We start from the raw sequence: 20,775 nt of genomic DNA, 5'->3' as shown, positions 1-20,775 counted from the left end.
TTATGAAGACGAGTTAATGAATACATGTAAAGAGCTTACAGCTACATATAGGCCCATATGAAACCTTAATAAATGTTAGTTATTATTAGAAATAAATCCAAAATCGGAAAAAAGAAGGCATGTGCAATTGCGATTATGTAAGCTAATAGATGAAAGAAGTACAGATCAAATTAAAATACAGAAAAATAAATTTTACATTAGGCTTTCAATTGAAATTAAGCAAAAATATTTTCTGATATTCTGAAAGTGTACAACACTTCAAGCTTTAGAATTACAAGGTGAATAATTTAAATATGGTCTAATGATTCTCAGAAATAGCCTCCATGAAGGAAACAGAAAAATGAAAGGAAACTACTCTTTTTCTCCAAACTTTCCTGAGGTTACTGCACTACTTAGGTTTCTGTGTTGCCAACAGCTGCGTATGTGCTGCAATTACAATGACCCAAGAAACAAAATGCACTGAATAATCTGCTGACTTGATATGGTTAGCAGAGCAGCCCATTAGAGGATAAAATGTTTATTAAGAGTCAAATAATGTTAAACTTGATTGGATGCACTGATAACCATTTCTTCTTCTAAACATTCTGCCTAGAGAGAAATACTGACTTTCAAGAAAGTGATACACGTTCTTTACACAGTAACAAACAAACCGAATATCAAAAAGGAATTGAATTGACATTTATCCTACTGACCCTGCGGTAACAAAGCCAAATAGGGATTTAACCTTCATGCAGGTAAAGGGATTAGCGAAGATGGTCAAACTATTCTACTCTACACAGGTGGCTACCTTATCCGACTCAGCCATCTCCATGATAAAAATAACCTGGTAAATGCCAGAACTCTACTTTGTTTTATAGCCTTAGGGTGAGCATATGTTTTATTTTGCACACTTTATTACTTGTTAAAGAGACACAGACCTGAAAATAAGTATGGGCTCATATGCCAAACATTCTGTACTCTATAGACAGTCTGAAATGATTAAAGTCTCATTCACCGGTTGTTGTAAAGTGCAATTGTCCTCAACTCAGAAAAACAAAGAAACAGAACCTGCTAAGATCTACAACTTCCCTCCTACTCCAGATCAAAGGAAACTGCAAGGCAAAAAATAAATATTTGGAAGTCAAATTCAAGAAAAGTCAAAATAGGCCAAAATGAGATTAATGCTCTCTGATTTATTTTATTTTATTTTTTCCTCCAGACCAAACTGTAACCCCCTGTTCAAGGGAATATACTGGCATATGTTAGGATCTATAAAGTTCATAGAGTTAAATATGTTGAAAATACAAAGGATGACTTCCTATCTCTAAAGTCTGTTCTTCCTGCTTCTAACATGACATATTGTGCAACTCTGATAAAAATATTTACAGAACAGAAATGTAGCGCTCCTAGATCAAACACAAGACAGCCACTGGTAAGTTAACAGTAACATTCTTCTGGGAACCTTAGAATTTCATTAAGGGCCAAAACGAATTTAATAGCTGGAATCGGATAGCTACCTACTTGGAGAGTCCTGAATAACGCAGAATAACAGAAAAGGTTTAGGGATATGAAAAGGCAACATATATATCGTGAGCATTTATAAACCTGGGATAGCTAAAACACTTTCCCGTGGGAAGCACAACTTGACAGGACTCCAACTTTTATAACCTGGTCTGAGGGCTAAGAGCTCCCCCATAAAGATGACGCAAACTCACTAATGCACCGCGCATTAAGCCCTAATGAAACAGCAAACTCCATGTTTAACAACGCAGGCCTCCATTCAGGGATGGTTTAAATATAAGCATAATAATGCAGATTAAAAAGAAAGAAGCTGTAATTACTTTTTGAAGAACTCAATCTCTTGTCCTATTACTGGTCTCTATGTGAGCCTCAAAGACTGAACACAGGTTATAAAAATTACATGAAGGGTTTATGAATCATGCCACCTCCATTATTTAAAAAAATAAAAAAGAATTTAAGCATAATAATTGATAAAATAAGCAGGGGAAATTTTTTAAACTGAGAAACTAACATCCCGGTCAAGTCAACTAGGTCTAAGCTAGCCATCATATCTTTTCCTTTTCTCGTTTTTCTTGGTAAATAATCCACATCTCTTCTGATTTCAGGGGTGAGCACTTCAAGGTAGTGGGTGGGGAATGTGAATTTGACAGACTCAGAAAAGACTACCCTAGTTGTATGATGGCCCTTTCAAGTGACTCCCAATACCCACTGCGGCTCCATCGACTATGCAGTACAAAGAAACATTGTTATTTGGCACTATTTTCACAAATTTGTAATTCCATGACTTCATTATTCGTAATAAAATTTACACAGAAACGGAAGTATGAGTATGTCTAAACTTCAATTAATCTCCCAAATGCACATCGAATAATCTGAACTGGGGGCTGAAAACCTTAAAATTTGTTTAAATTATTTCTTTTTCCCAACTGTGTGCCTCATGTTTGTACTCAAGTCAGCGCAAATTATTTAAAACCATCCATGTCAAACCAAAATATAGATCAAAGCCACAGAATTCTTAAGTTCTCTACTTTGGCTCCTGTTCCTTTTTTCTTGGCCTAAAATGTCATAAATCTATCATTAACCACCAACTGTTCTGAATGTTAAAAAAAAAAAAGCCAGTTTAATTGAAAAAAGATTAATGAATTGCTCATCTATTACTTCCATTAGCTTAAATTACAGATTTATATAAACAATTCCTAAAATTGAATGATTATTGTCTGTAATAGTCATATTTACCAACATCTTTTATCAGAATACACACAAGCCATTAACTTGCTATAAATTCCTGACAAAACTGCATTAAAGAAATTCTACCGTCAGCATTTTATCTCCCACAGCTTTTAAGTCTCCACACAATTCAAGTGCAAAAGAAAGCAGCTCTTCCAATGGCATGTCGGCAACACAGGCTGACGTGTGGGGAAAAGGGGGGAATTTCAGATGTGCTTTTTTATTCAGTTGATGCATAGAGAGAAGCTGTTCACTATTTATTTCAGTATAAAAATATTAATAAGTGACTTAGCTTCAACATGTTTCTGCAGCAATGCCTGGTGTATATGTGAGAAGTATTCAAAATGATCATTTGGCCTACTAGTACATTTAGGGTTCTCTTCCTAAATTAAAGAAAGTTAACGCTCTTTAGACTTGTTTCTGAATCCAATGGTTTCTTTCAAATAATCATCCCCTTTTTTTGCACAGATTGCTGTTTTCTAATTTTAACCATCTTCGTCTTTGAAAAAAAAAATTGATCTTAACACGATTATCTGCCTGCGTGCTCTTTCCTACCAGTTTCTGTCTTTGTTACTATGTGCTGTTGCAAGGGTTTAGCAGACAGCACAGTCCAGGATCAGCTGTTTTATTTCTAGTTCTATTAGCGCAAACTCAGAGAGCTCACACATCTGTTTTATTTCTAAAATCACTGCCCAGGAAAAGCGTCCAGCTCATTCTACCCAAACATAAACTTTACTATAAATAACTAAGAACCTAACAAATAACTGTTTGGTGGAAATGGAAGTGTGTTTAAAAATCTGAATTCTTCCAAAACTAGAGACCTTCGTAATCTTCGTTTTTAGAGCCTGTCCTGACAGCCTAGATCAACTTCTCTCAGAAGCTGTCCCCAGAGTGAACACACTGAAACTCCAGGCGGAAATCCAGGTATTAACATCGTATCACTTGCTAATTATAAAACATCATTTCACATACTGACATTATTCACTTCTAACCCTTTTATCTAAAACACGTATTTGCTTTCCAATCATGGTCTGACAGCAGAGCGTACCTGTATAAGACAGTGAAACGATCTTTAATAAGACAGCAGTTCAAAACCATGTAGCTTTCATGCATAATAACTATGTTGGCTGAATTTGCTGCTCCACAGAAATAATTCTATTGGTGGAAATTCACAAAGTAAGACGGAATTTTTAAGAGCTTTACAAAGATGAAATTGGCTTTATAAGAGTTCTTCTTTGTATCTCCCGTAAAGTGATGATTGCCATTCTGACATTTTTAAAAGACATGGAAATTTCTCTTCTTATTCTTCTTGCAAGGATTGCAAATATATGTATGTGTTCACTACCTCTTTATTTATCACCTCTTTGCCTGGCTTCCTTAATTGGCACTGCCAAGAGAGAAGTCTAGATCAAATGCACTGTAGCTATTGAGTTGATAAAAATGACTGATAATTTTAAGAAATTTAGGAGGTCAAATAAGTGTGATGTGATTTCATTAGTTTTCTGATACTTCTAATCATTCCTAAAGGAGGTTAACATTAAAACTAATATGTTGTGACATCTCCTGGCCTGATAACACAATACAAATCTACAGACCATAATAGAAACTAACACACTTTTCTCAAGCTGACCATGAGTTTCGACTATGCTTAAAATTGCTAAAATGAAATAAATACATTTCTTTAGTCAGTGCTGCAGTTCATTCTATTTGAAATGGTAATTTTTTTTTCATTTCACATATGCCATAAACTAAAGACAGAAGAGTAGATCAAAAGGGTATGCCAGTTTTAATAAAAGCAGAAATCTAAATTACTACTAAATGCTTTCATAAATTACTATTTTCCTTAAATGCAGAAGGGAATGCTTTATTGGCCTGCACCAAGGTCATTCTGGTATCCCCAGCACTTACAGTCACAGTGACTTCTTTTTAATCAATGTAAAATTGTATTTCCAATTTCCAAATTTTCATTTGCCATTATGTTGGCTTTTCAGGACTATATCTCTGCAACCGTCAGGATGATCTAAATCTAGTCCAATTAGAGGTCGGGCTGAGTATAAAATGAAATCCTAATCCAAGACACCAGAAAGGCCCTCACTGAAGGACGGACTATAGCAAAAGGTTTATAATCTAAAACTAGAACAAAGAATGAATTGCTATCACGGAGAACCATAAAGATTAGTGCCATCTATGGAAGACCGTGAAAAAAAAAATCAAAGTACCATGAAATAGGTCTAGATATATGAAGCCTAGCTAATTCCACAAAAAGAGTTTTCCCAACATAATGGCGATATTAGGATTCATATTCACGATGAGTGGCTAAAGACAATCCTGAATACACATGTGCGTGGAACAGCTGTGAGGTGCATCCACCTTGTCTGCTGGATCTAGCAAGCAGGCAACCACCCCTTTGGTACTGAGAGCTTACACATAAGAATTCACACTTCATGACTAATAACTTTTTCTGTACTAAGAGATCACAATACAAAGCACAAACCTGTACGTCATAGGTCCCATTTAGTAAAACAGGCCTTGAAGAATTGATGTCCTGCAGCACACCAGAAAGCACGGAACGGTTGACCTTCTGGAAGTCTTTGGAATGGCTGAACTGCACCATGTTATGAAGGGCCAAGATTTTGCTGTCCAGCTCAGCATCCTGCCTGGTGCGGTTATGCAGTCCTAAATGATACTTTCGGAAGTGCTTAATCAGATCTGTGGGGTCGTTGCCATAGTAACCATAGCCACAGATATTGCATTTAAAGTCCTGAAGCTCTGGAGACAGAGGTGCCAGGTCTGGGTTGTCATTGGCCAGTAAGTCAGTTTTGGATTTATTCAGTCTTACACCCCCATCTGAAGGCACTTGTGGGTTTTTTGAGGCCACTGAAACGGGGCTGGAGCCTTGGCAATTGGCTTGACCACTCTGCATCTGCCCTGTTTCCTCGGTAGCCTTTGGTGACATCTTCTGATCTTCTTTCGTCTCCAAAGAGTCCCCTGATGGGGTGCAGGCCATATCTTGAGGGTCATCTGCCTCTGCTCTTTGAGGAGACTTCAAGGGCTCACAGACTCCCCCAGCAGATGGCGATGAGAAAGCCAACATATTTCTCTCTGTCACCTCATCATGTGGGAAGGAGGGAAGGTTTCCTCCCTTACTGGGGCTTTCATAATTGAAGCCAGCCTTCTCACTCAGGACTGAGCTTTTTAAGTCCTTCTTACTGCTAGAAGATGGATCTTGGACATGCAAGCTATGTTCTTCCTTATTGTTGAGCTCTGCAGCGCCACTCTGATCCGTCGTTTCTGACATCTGATCTGCAGAATAGTCTTTGTTCTTTCCAGATGCCTTGCTTTCAGTACCTATAGGCTCCAGGGTCTGGCCCTTGTCTTCACTAGCAACGTTTCTCAGAGGGGGGTTCTTTTTCCGGACCATATCTGTAACAACACAAGGAAAAGGAAGATACAGGCTTATTTCAAGGTTGCAGACATGTACCCGAATCTAGAACATTGTACTTATTCTATTCAAGGCTTTTTAAGGTGCATAACAAAAAACTTCCTCTAGGAAAAGAAAAAATAATATATCATTTTTAAGTACAGCAAAAAAATTGAGACTAAAGCCAACAGTTTACATTTAGAATATTTTTATCATCGAGTGGCTTGTTTTTTTATTTTAAAATGGTTTTATGAATACCAAAGTATTAATTGTTATTACCTCTATCCTCGCTATTCGTTATTCTTGCCTGCCAATTATATTTTTTGCTCAATTGTATTTATCCAGTCACAGTCAATGATATATATATATATGTGTGTACATATTTATACATGCTATATATTATGTATAATATGTATACATACTGTTTGAAGAATATATATATATACATGTTTATGCTTGTAGAATATATATTACATGTTTATTTATGATATGTATATGTATATATAAACAACATAAAAGGGAACTCAATATTGTTACACATGGTACAACCAAGATATATATGTAGTTGGAACCAAAATATCATCATAGTCAAAAAATAGAAATAGCATGCTATAAACAAAAAGAAAACTGCTCTCATTACTTTCAGGAATGGGGGGATAACAAATGAGTCATCTCTGTCCTATGGATAAATTTCTTTTAATCCCCATTTGGGGGACTTGCCTGAAAATGAGGAGCCGGACCTGATATGCATCATAGAGGCCAGGATGGATTTTACTAGAACTCTCTCCAGCAAGAGGGGAAACCTAACTATGTCCAAGGTTTCTGCATACAGCCTGATGGAAACAGTACCAAGTCCATCCTCAGGGGACTATTCCGGAAGTTGACTGACATAAAATATTAAATTGAACCATATGACATGGTTGTTTCCTAGCTCAAAATGGCAACATAGTAGCAGTTTTCTATGGTTCACCTTCACATGCAAGCTCAGCTGGGCCTTTCAAGCTAGTGGCATCAGTGAGTAGGGTCAAAATGAGAACGTGGTGGTAAATTCCTCTAGTGGACTCTAACGAATCAGAATTCTAAGGGTCTAAGGAGATAAGAAACAATTTGTGTCCTGGCAATAAAAGAGTGCAGTAACAAAGGCTAGCCGAGAGCTGAGGTCTGTGTGGCTGGCCTGTGTATTCCTTAATCCTCCAAGCTGAGAAAGTGCAAGTGCCATGCAAGGTGTCACCCCAGATGTTTCTTGGACAAAATCCACCTGTGACTGACTAATGAAACAAGCCTTCTTTACTAGCCGGCTCTGTCACAAGGCCAAACTTCACAGCGTTAGCGACACCACGATTATCCACCATGTCCTGAGAAAATCCAAACTAATAACCTGTCTCAGGCGTTTTCATCTATAATTTCTCACAAGTGCTGAGGAAGGAACCACACTGGCTTTGGATATATGGGTGTGTGTACCTTTGCTTCTGAAAAGCTGGTCAAGCAAAATTTTTATCATATGAATCACTGAATCAAGATAATGCACTAGTTAAAGAGTGGAAGGAATCATTTACAAGGCAAAAATTCATTCTATTGAATAACGTCAAAAACGGTGCAACTGCACTTACGAAAGGAACTACATTACTCTTCTTAGACACCAATAAGTTTAGTCATCAAAAATCCACAGGAAAAAAAAAAGTCCATAGAATCTCCTTCTTGGAATAACAACAACAATGAAAAACCAGTGGAAAGACATGGGGGAATGTGGTCTTCACTTTGGTATCATTACCATTAGGCTCGAAAATGGAACACTGGGTAACTAGTTTCCATTTTAGTGTCGTATTCGTTGAAGTTAGGAGACATCTATTTTTCTGTCAGGAGTGACAGAAGTTGAGAGCTTGTACCAACACATGGAAGACTGGAGGGCAATTTTATTGGTAGTCAACAAAAGGGAAACTAAAAAGGAAAGGCAAAAAAGAATACAAGGGAAACTTAAGAAATAAGCTATTCGTTTATAATATAAGAGTTTGAGGGGAAAAAATACACTGTTTTAACTTTGCTTACAAAAGAGGACAGAATGTCAGCTGTTCCTACACATAAAAATGTGATGATTTGGTACAGTATCGCTTGCCTGTCCCTCCAGAACTTCCTGTTTGTTTTTTTTTATTTTCCATTACAGATAATATATTTAGTAATACTGTAATTTAATCTTTCTTTGGATAATAGTGAATAAACATATTTGTATTTTAACTTTTTCTCCTTAATGTAAATAAAATCTAACAATGGTATACCAAAATGAAATAAAATTACACAACAAAGATAAAAATCTTTGTTGTGTAATTTCATGAGGCAGGACTCATGAAGAAATTAGGATGAAATATTCCAATTCATTGAGATTATCCTTCCATTAAAATGAAGAGAAAATGGCGTATGCCCAGATTTTACTGTCAAGGTATTAAAAAAGCAGCAACATTTTACACAGCAATAGAACTGAGATAGAATACTTAAAAGTGAGTAGATATAAATATGTTAATATTGAAAAAAATGAACTTCTTTTGCAGAACAAAAAAATTGAATCTTGCTGATTTATTATTATTATGAACAAAAGTAATGGTCTTAGTTTAAACACTCTTCAACCAGCATCCATAGTGATTGAGAAAAAATATGATTTAATTAAATTACCATCCTTTCAAATTTCAGTTCCTTAGTCCCCCAAAGAACAGACCTTTAGATGACTCACTCACTCCTTATGCTAAATAGAGCCCTTAATAATATATATCGCAAAGAACGTTAAACTGCTAATACTTCAAAGAAGTATCAGAAAGGTCATTTGGGTTTTATTTCTTGTTTGGGGGGGGAAGGGGACTGTTCTTTTTAGTTGCTTTAAAAAAAAAGATCATGGTTAATTTGGTTGACTACACTTTGAAGTAGTTAGAGAAAAAAATATTTTTTTACTGGAATTATATCACCATAATTTTTCAGAATGACATATTATATAAATATAAGCACATTTGCAATACTTCTAAGTGGAAGAAACTCCCCTAACAAGTCATAAGTTAGATACCATAAGACTATAGCCACCCTCAAGTTATTATCTTTAAGACAAATAACAGATTGCAGGATGTTTTACTGTGTGCCAAGAACTTTTCCAGTTAACATTTTCACTTGAAAAAATAGTTCACATACTTGTAAAATCATACCCAGCATTGACTTCATAAGGCATGTGGCTTTAGAATGCTTTTTACAATTATTAATTCTATTAGTCAACTAGCAGGAGGCTAATGCAATTGTCTTAGAAGATGCTCGGGAAGACACAGAAGACATTTTGAAAGCTGATCTGTACATCTGCAAAACAAAACAAACAAAAAAAAACATTTTCCTTCCTAAATGATAGAAACACACTTTAATGTATCACGCCTAAAATACACTACTATGTATTTATGCCAGTACCACAGGCTGCTTGAAAGATACCTGATGAAAAGCAGGAGCAAACCTTGAGCAGCATCTTCTCCTGCCCCTGGGTTTTAATAAAGCAGCAGCAGAAGAAACTTGATACAAAAGATTATGGAAGTCATTTTTACAACACACTGTGATGTGGGTGAAATTATTTAACCTCTAAAAGCCCCTGAGCCCTAAGGATCATAGTTCTTACCTACTCTGGGGGGAGGTGGATAAAAGATCTTAATTAGTAAACATGCCTTCTAGAAAAGATACAAAGTGCACCTGCTGACATTGCAGTCACAGCTGAAGACAAGAAATGGTACCCACAGCCAGCGCCTTGCAGACTCACAGTTACAGTGTATATACCATGTGGCTGAGAAAAGAAATATTTCAATGCCATCAGTAATTCTGTGTCAGATCTCTGTAAGCCTTACAAAGAGTTACAGAAACATTAAGCCCTATGACACGTTATCTCTCTTGCTATTTTTAGTCGTCTTCTATTTTCACTCTTGCTAAAATAAGCTTATAAAATCGTGATTAAACCAGCTTTAAACCACCTTTGTACCATCATTTTTAAAATTAGCTGAAAAAAATATCGAGGCAGATACAGCATTCATGGTCCTATTACAATGAAACAGATGTATTGTACTATAAATAGAAATACATAAATGTATACAAGTAAATATACGTATGTATGTATATAAAATCACATCAGTGAGACTTAGTCTTCAATTTTGGCAACTGCTTTAAACTTTTTTATTCTACTGTATGGCAATCTCTCTCATACTGACTATAAAAAAAAAGTTCAAAATGCCAGTAACGGAAGGACCACAATAATCAACTGTTTAGACAATGGGGCTAAAAGTGAAATGGGTAAGGAGGGGTTGAAGACTAAATGAGAGCTACAAGGCTCAAAATTGCTAACTTCAGTCCTCTATTTAATTGTGAGATAAAAAACTGACCTGGCTGGAGGGTGGGGGGTAATAGTGACATTCCCACATTTACATCATTCTCCACCTATACAAACACATGAATGCTCCTTTAAAGGCAGATATAACCTGAATTCATAGTATGTGCCAAGATATTTAAACAGGTTAAAATATATATTTAGCTTCCCAAAAATGCTCTATTTGTCTTCATTTCTGTTACTGGGATGTAAGACATTCTATTTGCAAAAATCTAAACTTCTACTCTTATCTCTCTTATTTCCTTGTAAATTCAACCTTCAATTTAAAAAGCTTTCTTTACATTTTTAGAAAAAGAGCATTATAGAAAACAACAGAATACTGGACTATTTCTATGTCACAGTATCATTTAGATAGGTTTATGTAGTGGAAATAATCAGCATTATGGCTTAAAATATAATCCTGGTAACTAATTTATCTACTGATTAAAATGCTTAAATATGTAAGAAAGAAATCTTTTCTATAGAAGACTGTGATTTGTATTCTCAGAATGGCACCTTTAAGCAAAGAAATCTGAGTTTTCTCTTATTACCAAGATATTGTGAATTAACCATTAATGATTTAGTTTTATCATACACACACACATGTATGTATACAAGTGGACACTTTGGTCAATGTTGCTCAAGCCGTGGTTCGCTATAATCAGAAGTGTCTGGACACTGATGGTAACCACTTTGAGTACCTCTTGTAATTGCAGAAGTCAAATATAACTCATATTCATCTTTTGTTATCAGTATACACTGAGTATTGCAATTTTCCTTTCTTAAAATGTGTATACATTTTTTGGCACCCTCTGTATAGATATACATACATATATACACATACATACATACACACACACACAGACATACCCATACATATACTTTGTGAAATACACTTGCTCCAAATCTTGCAATAAATAATCAAATGAATTATTCAACCAAAGAAATCAACTATCACAGTAATTTAGGAAGAGCGCTGAGATCACACATTCATTCAATCCAGATGAGAACTAGGATTTATTTCCATTAGATGAGAAACTCCTTGAAGGTACGAGATATAAATTCTATGTTCTTCGTAGCATCTTGGCCTTAAAGAACCAAAACCCAAGGAGGAAGAATGGGACGGCTATCACGTGTCCAGTTTCTGAACCTGATTCAAATCACCTGCTGATGTGATCAAGGCCAAGCCTCTTCACTTTCCTGAGCTTCTGTTTTCATCCATATAATGAGGGAACTACAATAAATTATTTCTAAGTAAATTACTTCTAAATTATTTCTATATTGCGCCCTGCCTCTAAGATTCTATAATGGTTCAGATGAATGGCTTAGGCACATTCTACAGGTTTATCTTGGAAAACCTTTATCCAATATCCTTGAAAGACTTTAAATATTAAACCATCCACAACTAAGGGTGGCAGAAATACCACTGATGCTTACCATTCACTCAGTTATTCATTTTCTCTAACCTTCACTCATTAATAAATGTATATCCAGCATCAGCTATGTGCCCAACACTTCCAGAAAGATGACTTTAATTTTATTATTCATCATTAATTTAAAAGAGAAGGCTATTTTTTAAATGCAAAGGAAATGATTGTAAAGAACCCCTCTTTCTCAAAGAAAATTAAAATTTTTGTGTTTCACTTAAAATACATATATCTGGAACAAAACTAAAAGGTTAGGGGAGTAAGACGGTGTAATTTGGCCTCAGTCTCAAATCCTGCTGAGTATGATTTTCATTATAAGTAGTAGTTCTTATCATAATATATAATCCTACATGATGTTTTCTTATTGTTTCTCCATATAATAAAACTATCAACTGTTGGAAATCAAAGCTTAACACAAAAAGGAAAGACATGATAATCTTCTCCTTAATATATGTTTCTTCCATGCTTGTTTTGTCTCGACCGCCTAGGAGTACTGAGTTATTAGTTACACATGTCATGTAGCTTTAATTAAAAAATTAAAAGAAAAAAAAAAGAATAGCAAATTGTTTCTTTTGATCAAAAGTCTCCCACAAAGAATTTAAAGAATTAAGCAAGTGATAGCAAAATAAAAGCAAGGTCAAGTTTGGGGCCTATAGCAAACTAGATAGCTTCCATATGAACAACATATAAAGTTCAGTTTTTCAAGAACATATGTGTTTGCTCATTGGCTTAGGAAAAAAAAAATTGAATCCTGTCTACTCCATATATACAGATCAAAATCAGATTGCTTAAGTGAACTATAAAATGCAAGAGAACATTGTTTATCCAATTCACAAACCCAAGAATTGCTGAGGGAGTTTAAATGTTTTCTATTTCTTCAGATTCCAGGGCCATACTTCAATGGTAGATTGCTTTTTTTGTAAACGGCTTCAAACTTCATAAACCCAATGTCTGATCCTGTTCTTGCTATCCATGTCTATTTAATTTGCCCTTTTGGAATTGATTGTTCCTGAATCTTTAAAGGTATTTTTGGACATCTTAAATCCTGTTGAGATTTAAATGTCATCACCTTCAAACAACTCCCATCAAATAAATCTCTTATTAATTCACATCAAATTAATCCAAAATGATCGCTTCTATTAACATATGCTCCGGAGCACAAAGCCCATTAATAGTCATCTGGACACTAGAACTAACCCAAGCCTCTTTGAGATAAAATACACACTATTTAGATATCCTATTTCAAAGAGTTCTGATGCTGACCCAAACACATTTTATTAGGTTTTTATTTCATCGTGCTATGCTCTCTTTATTTTAAATATCTCATTTCAAATGTACTAGCCTAGGTAAAAAGAGATAGTCTGGTAACCATGTCATATTTGCCAAAAATGAGTTTCCACGTATCCATATATATCTTAAGAGAATTTCATTAACCATTTTACTTTTGTAAGAAAATTATAATATTTTTTTTTGCCTCTAAAGACTTTATGCTAGAAGTCTAAATGAAGCCGTAGAATATATCTGAAAAAAAAAAAAAGAGGCATGCGCCTATTTCCCTAAATGGGATAATCAAAATAAAGCAAGTGTATATCATGGATTATCAAAAGGAAACTGGAATTACTTTTCCTTTCATAACAGATGAGAGGCAAATGTATTAAAAACTCTGATTTGAATATGATCACAATTTCACTAAGCAAATTAAGAAACGTTACCATTTGTTTCCCCACACATATGTCGTTTTTCCTCTTGCTTTCTTCTCAAAGAAAAAAAAAAAAACAAAAAACAATTAAAACAACCTACAATGACAACTGTTGATTCCAACAGGCCAACCTGACGCTGCATGTGTGCACGGGCCGGGCTCAACTTCCTCTCTTCTTCTTTATTCAACTTCAGGCTATTTCAACTAATCCATGGGCAGAGAGCCAAACATGGTCCTTAAATTCAAAAAGAGTAGCTCACGAAAAGTATAAATGCATTTATTGATCTTGATAGTTATGACGTGAATTGACATTTTATTTATACAGAAATTAGGTTTCCACTGATAACAAAAATAGTGAATGCAGGGCTTTGCAGGGATGTCTTTGACTGTCTTCCCAGCATTGGTCAAAAAAAAAAAAAAAGATATATATATCTTTGCATAATAAAGGTGGTTTAACTGTAATATATTGATGTTATTGTGTCTGTTTTCTAATCTCTTATTCAATAGAAGAGAAAATTTCAATTATTAACTCAATCCAGCAATATAATTGGTTAACCGCTATCTCAGCTCTCCTATAAGAAATCTGTATCAGTCACTGAAAACTCATTTGGTAAATTAACACACATATACAGTATTGTGAATCTAATGGATGCATACCATGAAGATTCAATGAGAACTCTCACTGTGTTCACAGCGTATGTCAACCCAGTGTATTAAGCAACATTTTTGTTCATTTTTTTTTAAGAGTGCAACTGATACAAGATTAAAACAAACGTGAAGGCATACTGAAAGCTTATACTGATAACACACATATATATTTTTAAATACATGTGTTAAATACAATATCTAACACAATACAATATTTAACACATTTAACACACATTATATATAACACATATATGTAACATATAACATATATGTGTAAGTATTAGTTAAATAGCCAAAGTGAAGGGAAGTTTGCGACATTATACGCAACACTTCTTGCTCATGAAATTGGTAATTCATAAACCACTGTGCTCATCCTTAAGGTACCACGAGAGGCAGCTTAAAAGACCTCACCCATCTGAGGACCAATAGTCCAATGGACTACAGGTGTGTTCAACAGGTAAGGCACAAATAACATGAGGAATCAGCAAATGCACACAGGCAATGAAGGAAATTATAAATAAGCCCAGAATGTTGATCTCTACATACAAGTTCCAAAGAGGCCAGGAACCTTCGCTCTGTACACATGTTTTAAAGCCCATTTAAATTAATAAACAGGACTGATGAATACCTTTCACACTGTGTAATGAATACACTCTGATGACATGAAATCTGGTTTGGATATCACCCTAGTTAGTGCTAGAATGCTTAATGGAACCAAGTAAGCATCATTTTCCCTCCTGATAAAAACAAATTACACACACTGGCTGGAATCACTTTTGTCTTTTGTTAAGTACATTGAAATTTTCCAAAGAAAACTGATCATTTTTCAAATGGGAATCATTTTAAAACTGGAAAGCAACTTCTTATAGAATATGTTAAACCACTTTTCCCTGATTCCTGGGATAAGAAAAGTTTTAAGTATTTAAAAAAAAGAAAGTACATGAAGAACCCCTTAATAATTTGGGGAGGTAATAGGCTTAGAAAACTTCAGCTGTAAGAACTGTTTTTAAATAAACAATTATTTCAGGACATTCAGCCTCTGCTCACCCCAAGTTTAGGTAAAGTTCAAGGACTTTACTAGGGCAATTGTTTAAGCACAGATGACAAGAAATTCAAGAATTTTTCTCTACGTTCTTCCCAAGCTATTAGCTTCAAGAAAAGAAATGTAAGGCAGTTCCTCAGTCAAATTAAATTTAGTAGACACTGTATACTTTATATCCCCTCTTAAAAGATTCACAATGTATATTAGCGATTATAGCTATGAAAAGTCCCAGGGTTTACGGAGTGGGGAGTCTGTTCAATTCGAATTGGAATTTCCCCGTAATGTCTGGCTTTATGTCACATAACGCCACTTACCAACCAAACTAATGTTTCGGCTGAACACAGTGGGAGATGCTGCTCTAAACAGTAATTTCCGAGGAAGAAAATTACTGATATTAAAGCATATGTAATATTTTTAAAGAAAACAGTACTTCTTCAATATCTTGGCAAGAAAACTAAGATGCTTGATCTGAAGCGGACCATTTTGAAGGGCTTGTTTTGTTTTTGTTTCCAGCATGTTTATCAACATTAAAAGAATCAGGATCCATTATCCTGAAAGATTTAGAATAGGTATTTTAAAAGGTAGTGGCAGAGGATTACAACTGTGATAGAACACTGAGTGGAAAACAAAAGCAGGAGAAACAATATCTATGTACAATATGATATCAGATATCCAAAGTTTACATAGAGAAACATACGGGTAATAAGCCTAATGTTACGGCCGAGCTAAATAGTTTCTACAGGTATCACTGAATAAAGAAGCCCTAATTTCTTTCAGTTATTGTTTCTAATGCCATCTACTACAGTTAACCAATTTAAAACACTACCACCTTCTATGCCAAATTTGTCTCATCCTTTTATAATAAATTTCACCTGAATAAAACTAAGTCAGGAACTGAAATATGGCAAAGACTTTAATGAAATATGATGTGTGGAAAGAGGCTGGATAATGGCCCAGGGTTGCGTTGAGAGACCTACAGTTCATAGAGCTACAAACGGTAGTTCTCAAATGCTTGCAGATACCTGAGCAACTATGTCTAACCCACATGCTCTCTTCTATTAATAAATATCATTCCTCCCAATTCAACTCAGTCTCCACCTCCAGATTCAGCTGTACCCAAAATAAAAGGCTAGAAAGCCAATGCCTGGACCACACAGTCAGGAAACATGCATGGTGAACTGAGTCTACCAGTGAATCCTTTTGTAGGACAGCTTAACATCAGCCTGGCTCATGTTTGCGAGTGATGCAGAAATTATGTGTACAGACAGTGGCCTCCCGATCGCACCCTTACAAATCCCAGGCTCTAGGTTGACGGGCTCTTGGATTCTGTTTGATTGTTACTGCATCACCCCTACCCCCAAAGATGAAAACAAAAGATTAAAAATAAATTTAAAAATAAAAATAGAGCAGTCTGGCAGAGTGGCGTGTTGGTTAAGAATTGGCTTAGGACACCAGCTCTGAGCAGCAGGGCCCCGGTTCGGATCCCACATGAGGGCGAGTGACGCTGCGCCCTCTACAGCTAAGATGGTGAACAACAGCTCCACCTGGAGCTGAGGTGCCATGAGCTGCCAGCGTAGGCTGCAGTGGGGCTGGCCTGCATTGAGCTTTCCTAAGCTGCCATGAGCCGCGGTGAGCGGCCGTCCAATGGCCGGCAAGCGGCTGCCTCACCCAGGAAGAGGGCAATGATAATACCAACATGGACCAGTGAAACGACGTCCTCCACAACTAGACTGAAGAACAAAAGGACAGCAGCTTGCCTGTTCCCCTTCCCTGAGTCCCCAACGCTGTTCCCCTCCCCCAACTCCCCAATAAAATCTTTTAAAAAATAAATAAAATAAAATAAAAATAGAGTAGGTAGATGCTGATGTAACTCTGAAACAGGGAATTCATTTTAAGTTAATTTTAAACACAAAGCCAGACATGACCGTGAGGTCACAATGAGGTCCAAGTCTGAGAGGATGACCACATCTCCAGGTTACTCCTGGGCCCCCAGAGAGCCTACTTTACTCATTTACCTAGAGAGAAAGAACAGCAACTTGATACACATGTGTGGGGCTGTGGAAGTAGGGCAGAAGTTAGCTCACTCATTAAATATTTTGTATAGGTAATCTAGTCAATCTGCAATTTCGAGTTCAATATAAACTTAAGAATCTATCTAAACACGCACACACAGACATATACACACACACCTTTAGAAAAGATTTTCACCACCTGCATCCCAAATAGTAATTTCTTTTCACCATCAATCTTGTTGTGGACACTTATAACAGAATAAGGGGTAAAAATATATGTGTGTGTGTGTGTGTGTGTGTGTGTGTGTGTGTCTTCAGGTGTTTTACAAACAGTTCCTTAAAAATCTAATTGAATCTTGCAAGAAATCAAACATCAGAAACAGACTTTTATTTTAAGCTCACAATCTTGAATGTTGATGCGTATTATAACCTGAATTTTTAGTTAATAACAAAAATTTACTGTTACTATGAGTCAGGCACTATGCCATGAGTGCATGATCTCATTTGATTTTCATTTTTATTGACAATTCATTAAGATACTTTTATTATCCACATTTCACAGATAAAACAACTAGGATTTAGAAAAGGTAAATCACTTGCCTAGGTCATAGGCTGAGTACACGGAAATGTTGGGTCCGCGGTAGAAGAGGGTAAAGGGGATCAAATATATGGTGATGGAAGGAGAACTGACTCTGGGTGGTGAGCACACAATGTGATATATAGATGATGTATTACAGAATTGTACACTTGAAACCTATGTAACTTGACTAACCATTGTCACCCCAATAAATTTAATTAAAAAAAAAAAAAAAAGAGTTGGGTCTGAAGGAGTCTAAAGCCACGCTAGACTCTCCGGTTTCCCACTACTTTTCTCACAAACTCTGTAGTATTTTTTATGAACAACAATAAAACAGTGTATGCATAGATATAAAAGTGATAGCACTTTAAGAAATTTACCAGAAAATATAACCAGCCAGACACCATTTTATAAAGATCGCCATCAAATCTACTTGATTGGTGTAATAGATGTGTGAAGTGAATATATAATCTTCCCAATGTTCTCATGGACTACTTACTATGTATCCCAACTTTTAGATTTTCTTACAACACCTAGCACAGCACTAAGGTTACCAAATTATCCAAGTCTCCAAATGGATTTACTTCTGCAAAATTCTCTACAATTCCCCCAAGCGAAAGTGAGTTTTTTCCACTATCATCTGTAGCAATTTATGCACGTCTCCTTTTCAGGTACTTGCCACAACACAATGTAATTATGTGTTTACATTTTAGGCTACCTTACTGGACTGTGATGTCTTCCAGACCAGAAAAAATCATTATTAATATTAATTTAAAATATGGATATATATCCATTCATATATGTGACTATGTTAATACAAAATGATATAAAATAGTTCATATACTTAAATATCTACATGTTATCAACATTTGTCCAGCTTTTCTGAAGTGCACCACATGTGAGGCCAGAGGACGCTTCCATCATTAACAGTGGCACTCTATGATGATAATTACAGAGAAATAGACTAGAACATATAGCAAAAGATATATAGGTTTTTTTAAAAAGTTGAGAAATACTAATATGGCCCTCTCTACTGAGACTACCCTACCACAAAAGTTTTTATTGTATAGACGAATGTTAGCATACTTGGAAATTTCTTCATGTTGCTTATCTCTTCAAGGAAAACATAATCTCTTGAAATAAATAGACAAGAATAAAAGCTAACGTTATCTCACCAACATAATTAATAACAACCCATATCAAGACATACCAGGACCCAAAGCATTAATTTTGTCTTTATTTACACTGAAAAAAGAATCAGATGTCATAGCTCTGGATTTATGGTCATAGAGCTATAAATGCAAAGTAGTGAGAAATAAGAACGATCAAATTTATGTTTTAAAACGTGAACCACAACTATGTTGGCTTAATTTGGGTTCTATACATATCTATATAACTTTATATGTTGAAAATATCTGTGGATTGAATTACATAGTTAGAGGAAGATTCCTTAGAAGTTTAACCACACTCTATATAGTGATAATTCTATAATTATGCTATTGTAATCAGTAGAATGACTTTTATAAGTTCATATACCTGCATGAGTATATATGGTATCATATGGTATGCATGTATTTATTAAATATATATTTACTATAATTATATGCTTTTATATATGTAAATTTTACTTACAAATGTTTCAGTATGCATTCCCTAACACTCCAAAATTCAAAATATTCTGTACTAATAGCATAATATATAAAAATAAATAAAAGTTTGCCTTTTAAAGGAATAGGCTGGGACATAAAAGAATACAGACAAGTCTCAAGCATCTGGGTCAGACTCCTAGCAACTTAAAGCATCTAGAAAGACATAAAACCTGAAGTTAAAAGTGCACGCGCACGCGCACACACACACACACCCACCAAGAATGCCCACAGCAGCATCATTATTTGAATTGTCCAAACTAGAAAAAACCCCAATGAACATCAACAGGTGAACAGATTAAAAGGTTCTGGTTTATTACTATAGAATGGAATGTGTGGTCATACCATAGAATATTATACTGCAACAAAAATAAACAATATACAACAACATGGATGAATTTCACAAATGGGATTTTGAGTGTGAGAGGTCAGACACAAAAGAATACAAACTTTGGATGGACAAGAATGTAGTATTTTAATGCACGTAAAGTTCAAAAACAAGCAAAACCAATCTAAAGTATGAGCAGTCAGGAGAGTGATTAATTCCTGGAAGAGGAAAGGGAACAGAGAACAGGAAGAGACACCAGGGGGCTTGTAGGGTACCAGCAACGTCTTTCTGTTTACATGAATGATAGTCACACAAGAGTATTTATTTTGTAATAATTCATTGAGCTTTATATAGACTTATGATTTGTGCATTTTTTCAGCTAAAAAGTGTGTGCATGCGTGTGTGCATGCCTCTGTGTGTGTGTGTGTGTGTGTGTGTGTGTGTGATTTTTTAGTGACACACAGCAGTTGCTCTGCAGGGACCACGGAGCAATAATTTTAAAAGAAACCTTTCAGCTGCTATTTTTTGATGGGCAAACCAAGCCATCCAACAAGTGGAATGCTGTAATTGCTATTCAAATTGACACCAAGAGCCTGGATGTGCCAAAGTACACAACAAGGTGGTAGAAGAAAGAGGAAAAGAGAAAAGAAGAGAGAAGAAAATAGAGTTCTGGACAGAAGAGATTTGAGAGGGTAAAAGGCTGAAAAAGACATCAAAAGCAAAAACAAGCCCCACAAGCAATAGCTACTCTGTGAAGAGAGAAGATAAAAGAGACAAAGAAACAAGAGAGGAGAGCTCTGTCTGATTCTGGTGATGGTGGTGGTGGTGGTGATGGTGATGGTGATGGTGATGGTGATGGTGATGGTGATGGTGATGGTG

The 20,775-nt window shown here is 35.6% G+C and overlaps 1 protein-coding gene across 7 annotated transcripts in view; it reads right to left on the bottom strand.

Moving 5' to 3' along the window:
* TRPS1 (transcriptional repressor GATA binding 1) overlaps positions 1-20,775 on the bottom strand; it is a 254,455-nt gene that overhangs the window by 201,291 nt on the left and 32,389 nt on the right. For 5 of the 7 annotated variants that reach the window (XM_019642129.1, XM_019642126.1, XM_019642125.1 and 2 more), the window contains one exon: positions 5,222-6,150. In XM_019642129.1, the coding sequence (XP_019497674.1) occupies positions 5,222-6,148 (927 nt within the window). In that variant the 5' untranslated portion in view covers positions 6,149-6,150. Of the gene's footprint in view, positions 1-5,221; positions 6,151-9,316; positions 9,476-9,853; positions 9,873-20,775 lie in introns of those variants that run through there. The other 2 variants (XM_019642124.1, XM_019642123.1) reach the window with 2 other exon arrangements.

Source organism: Hipposideros armiger, unplaced genomic scaffold (assembly GCF_001890085.2).
Source record: "Hipposideros armiger isolate ML-2016 unplaced genomic scaffold, ASM189008v1 scaffold_65, whole genome shotgun sequence".
Taxonomy (NCBI): Eukaryota; Metazoa; Chordata; class Mammalia; order Chiroptera; family Hipposideridae; genus Hipposideros; species Hipposideros armiger.
Note: the sequence above shows the minus strand (reverse complement) of the source record. Positions and strands in the feature narration are given on the sequence as shown.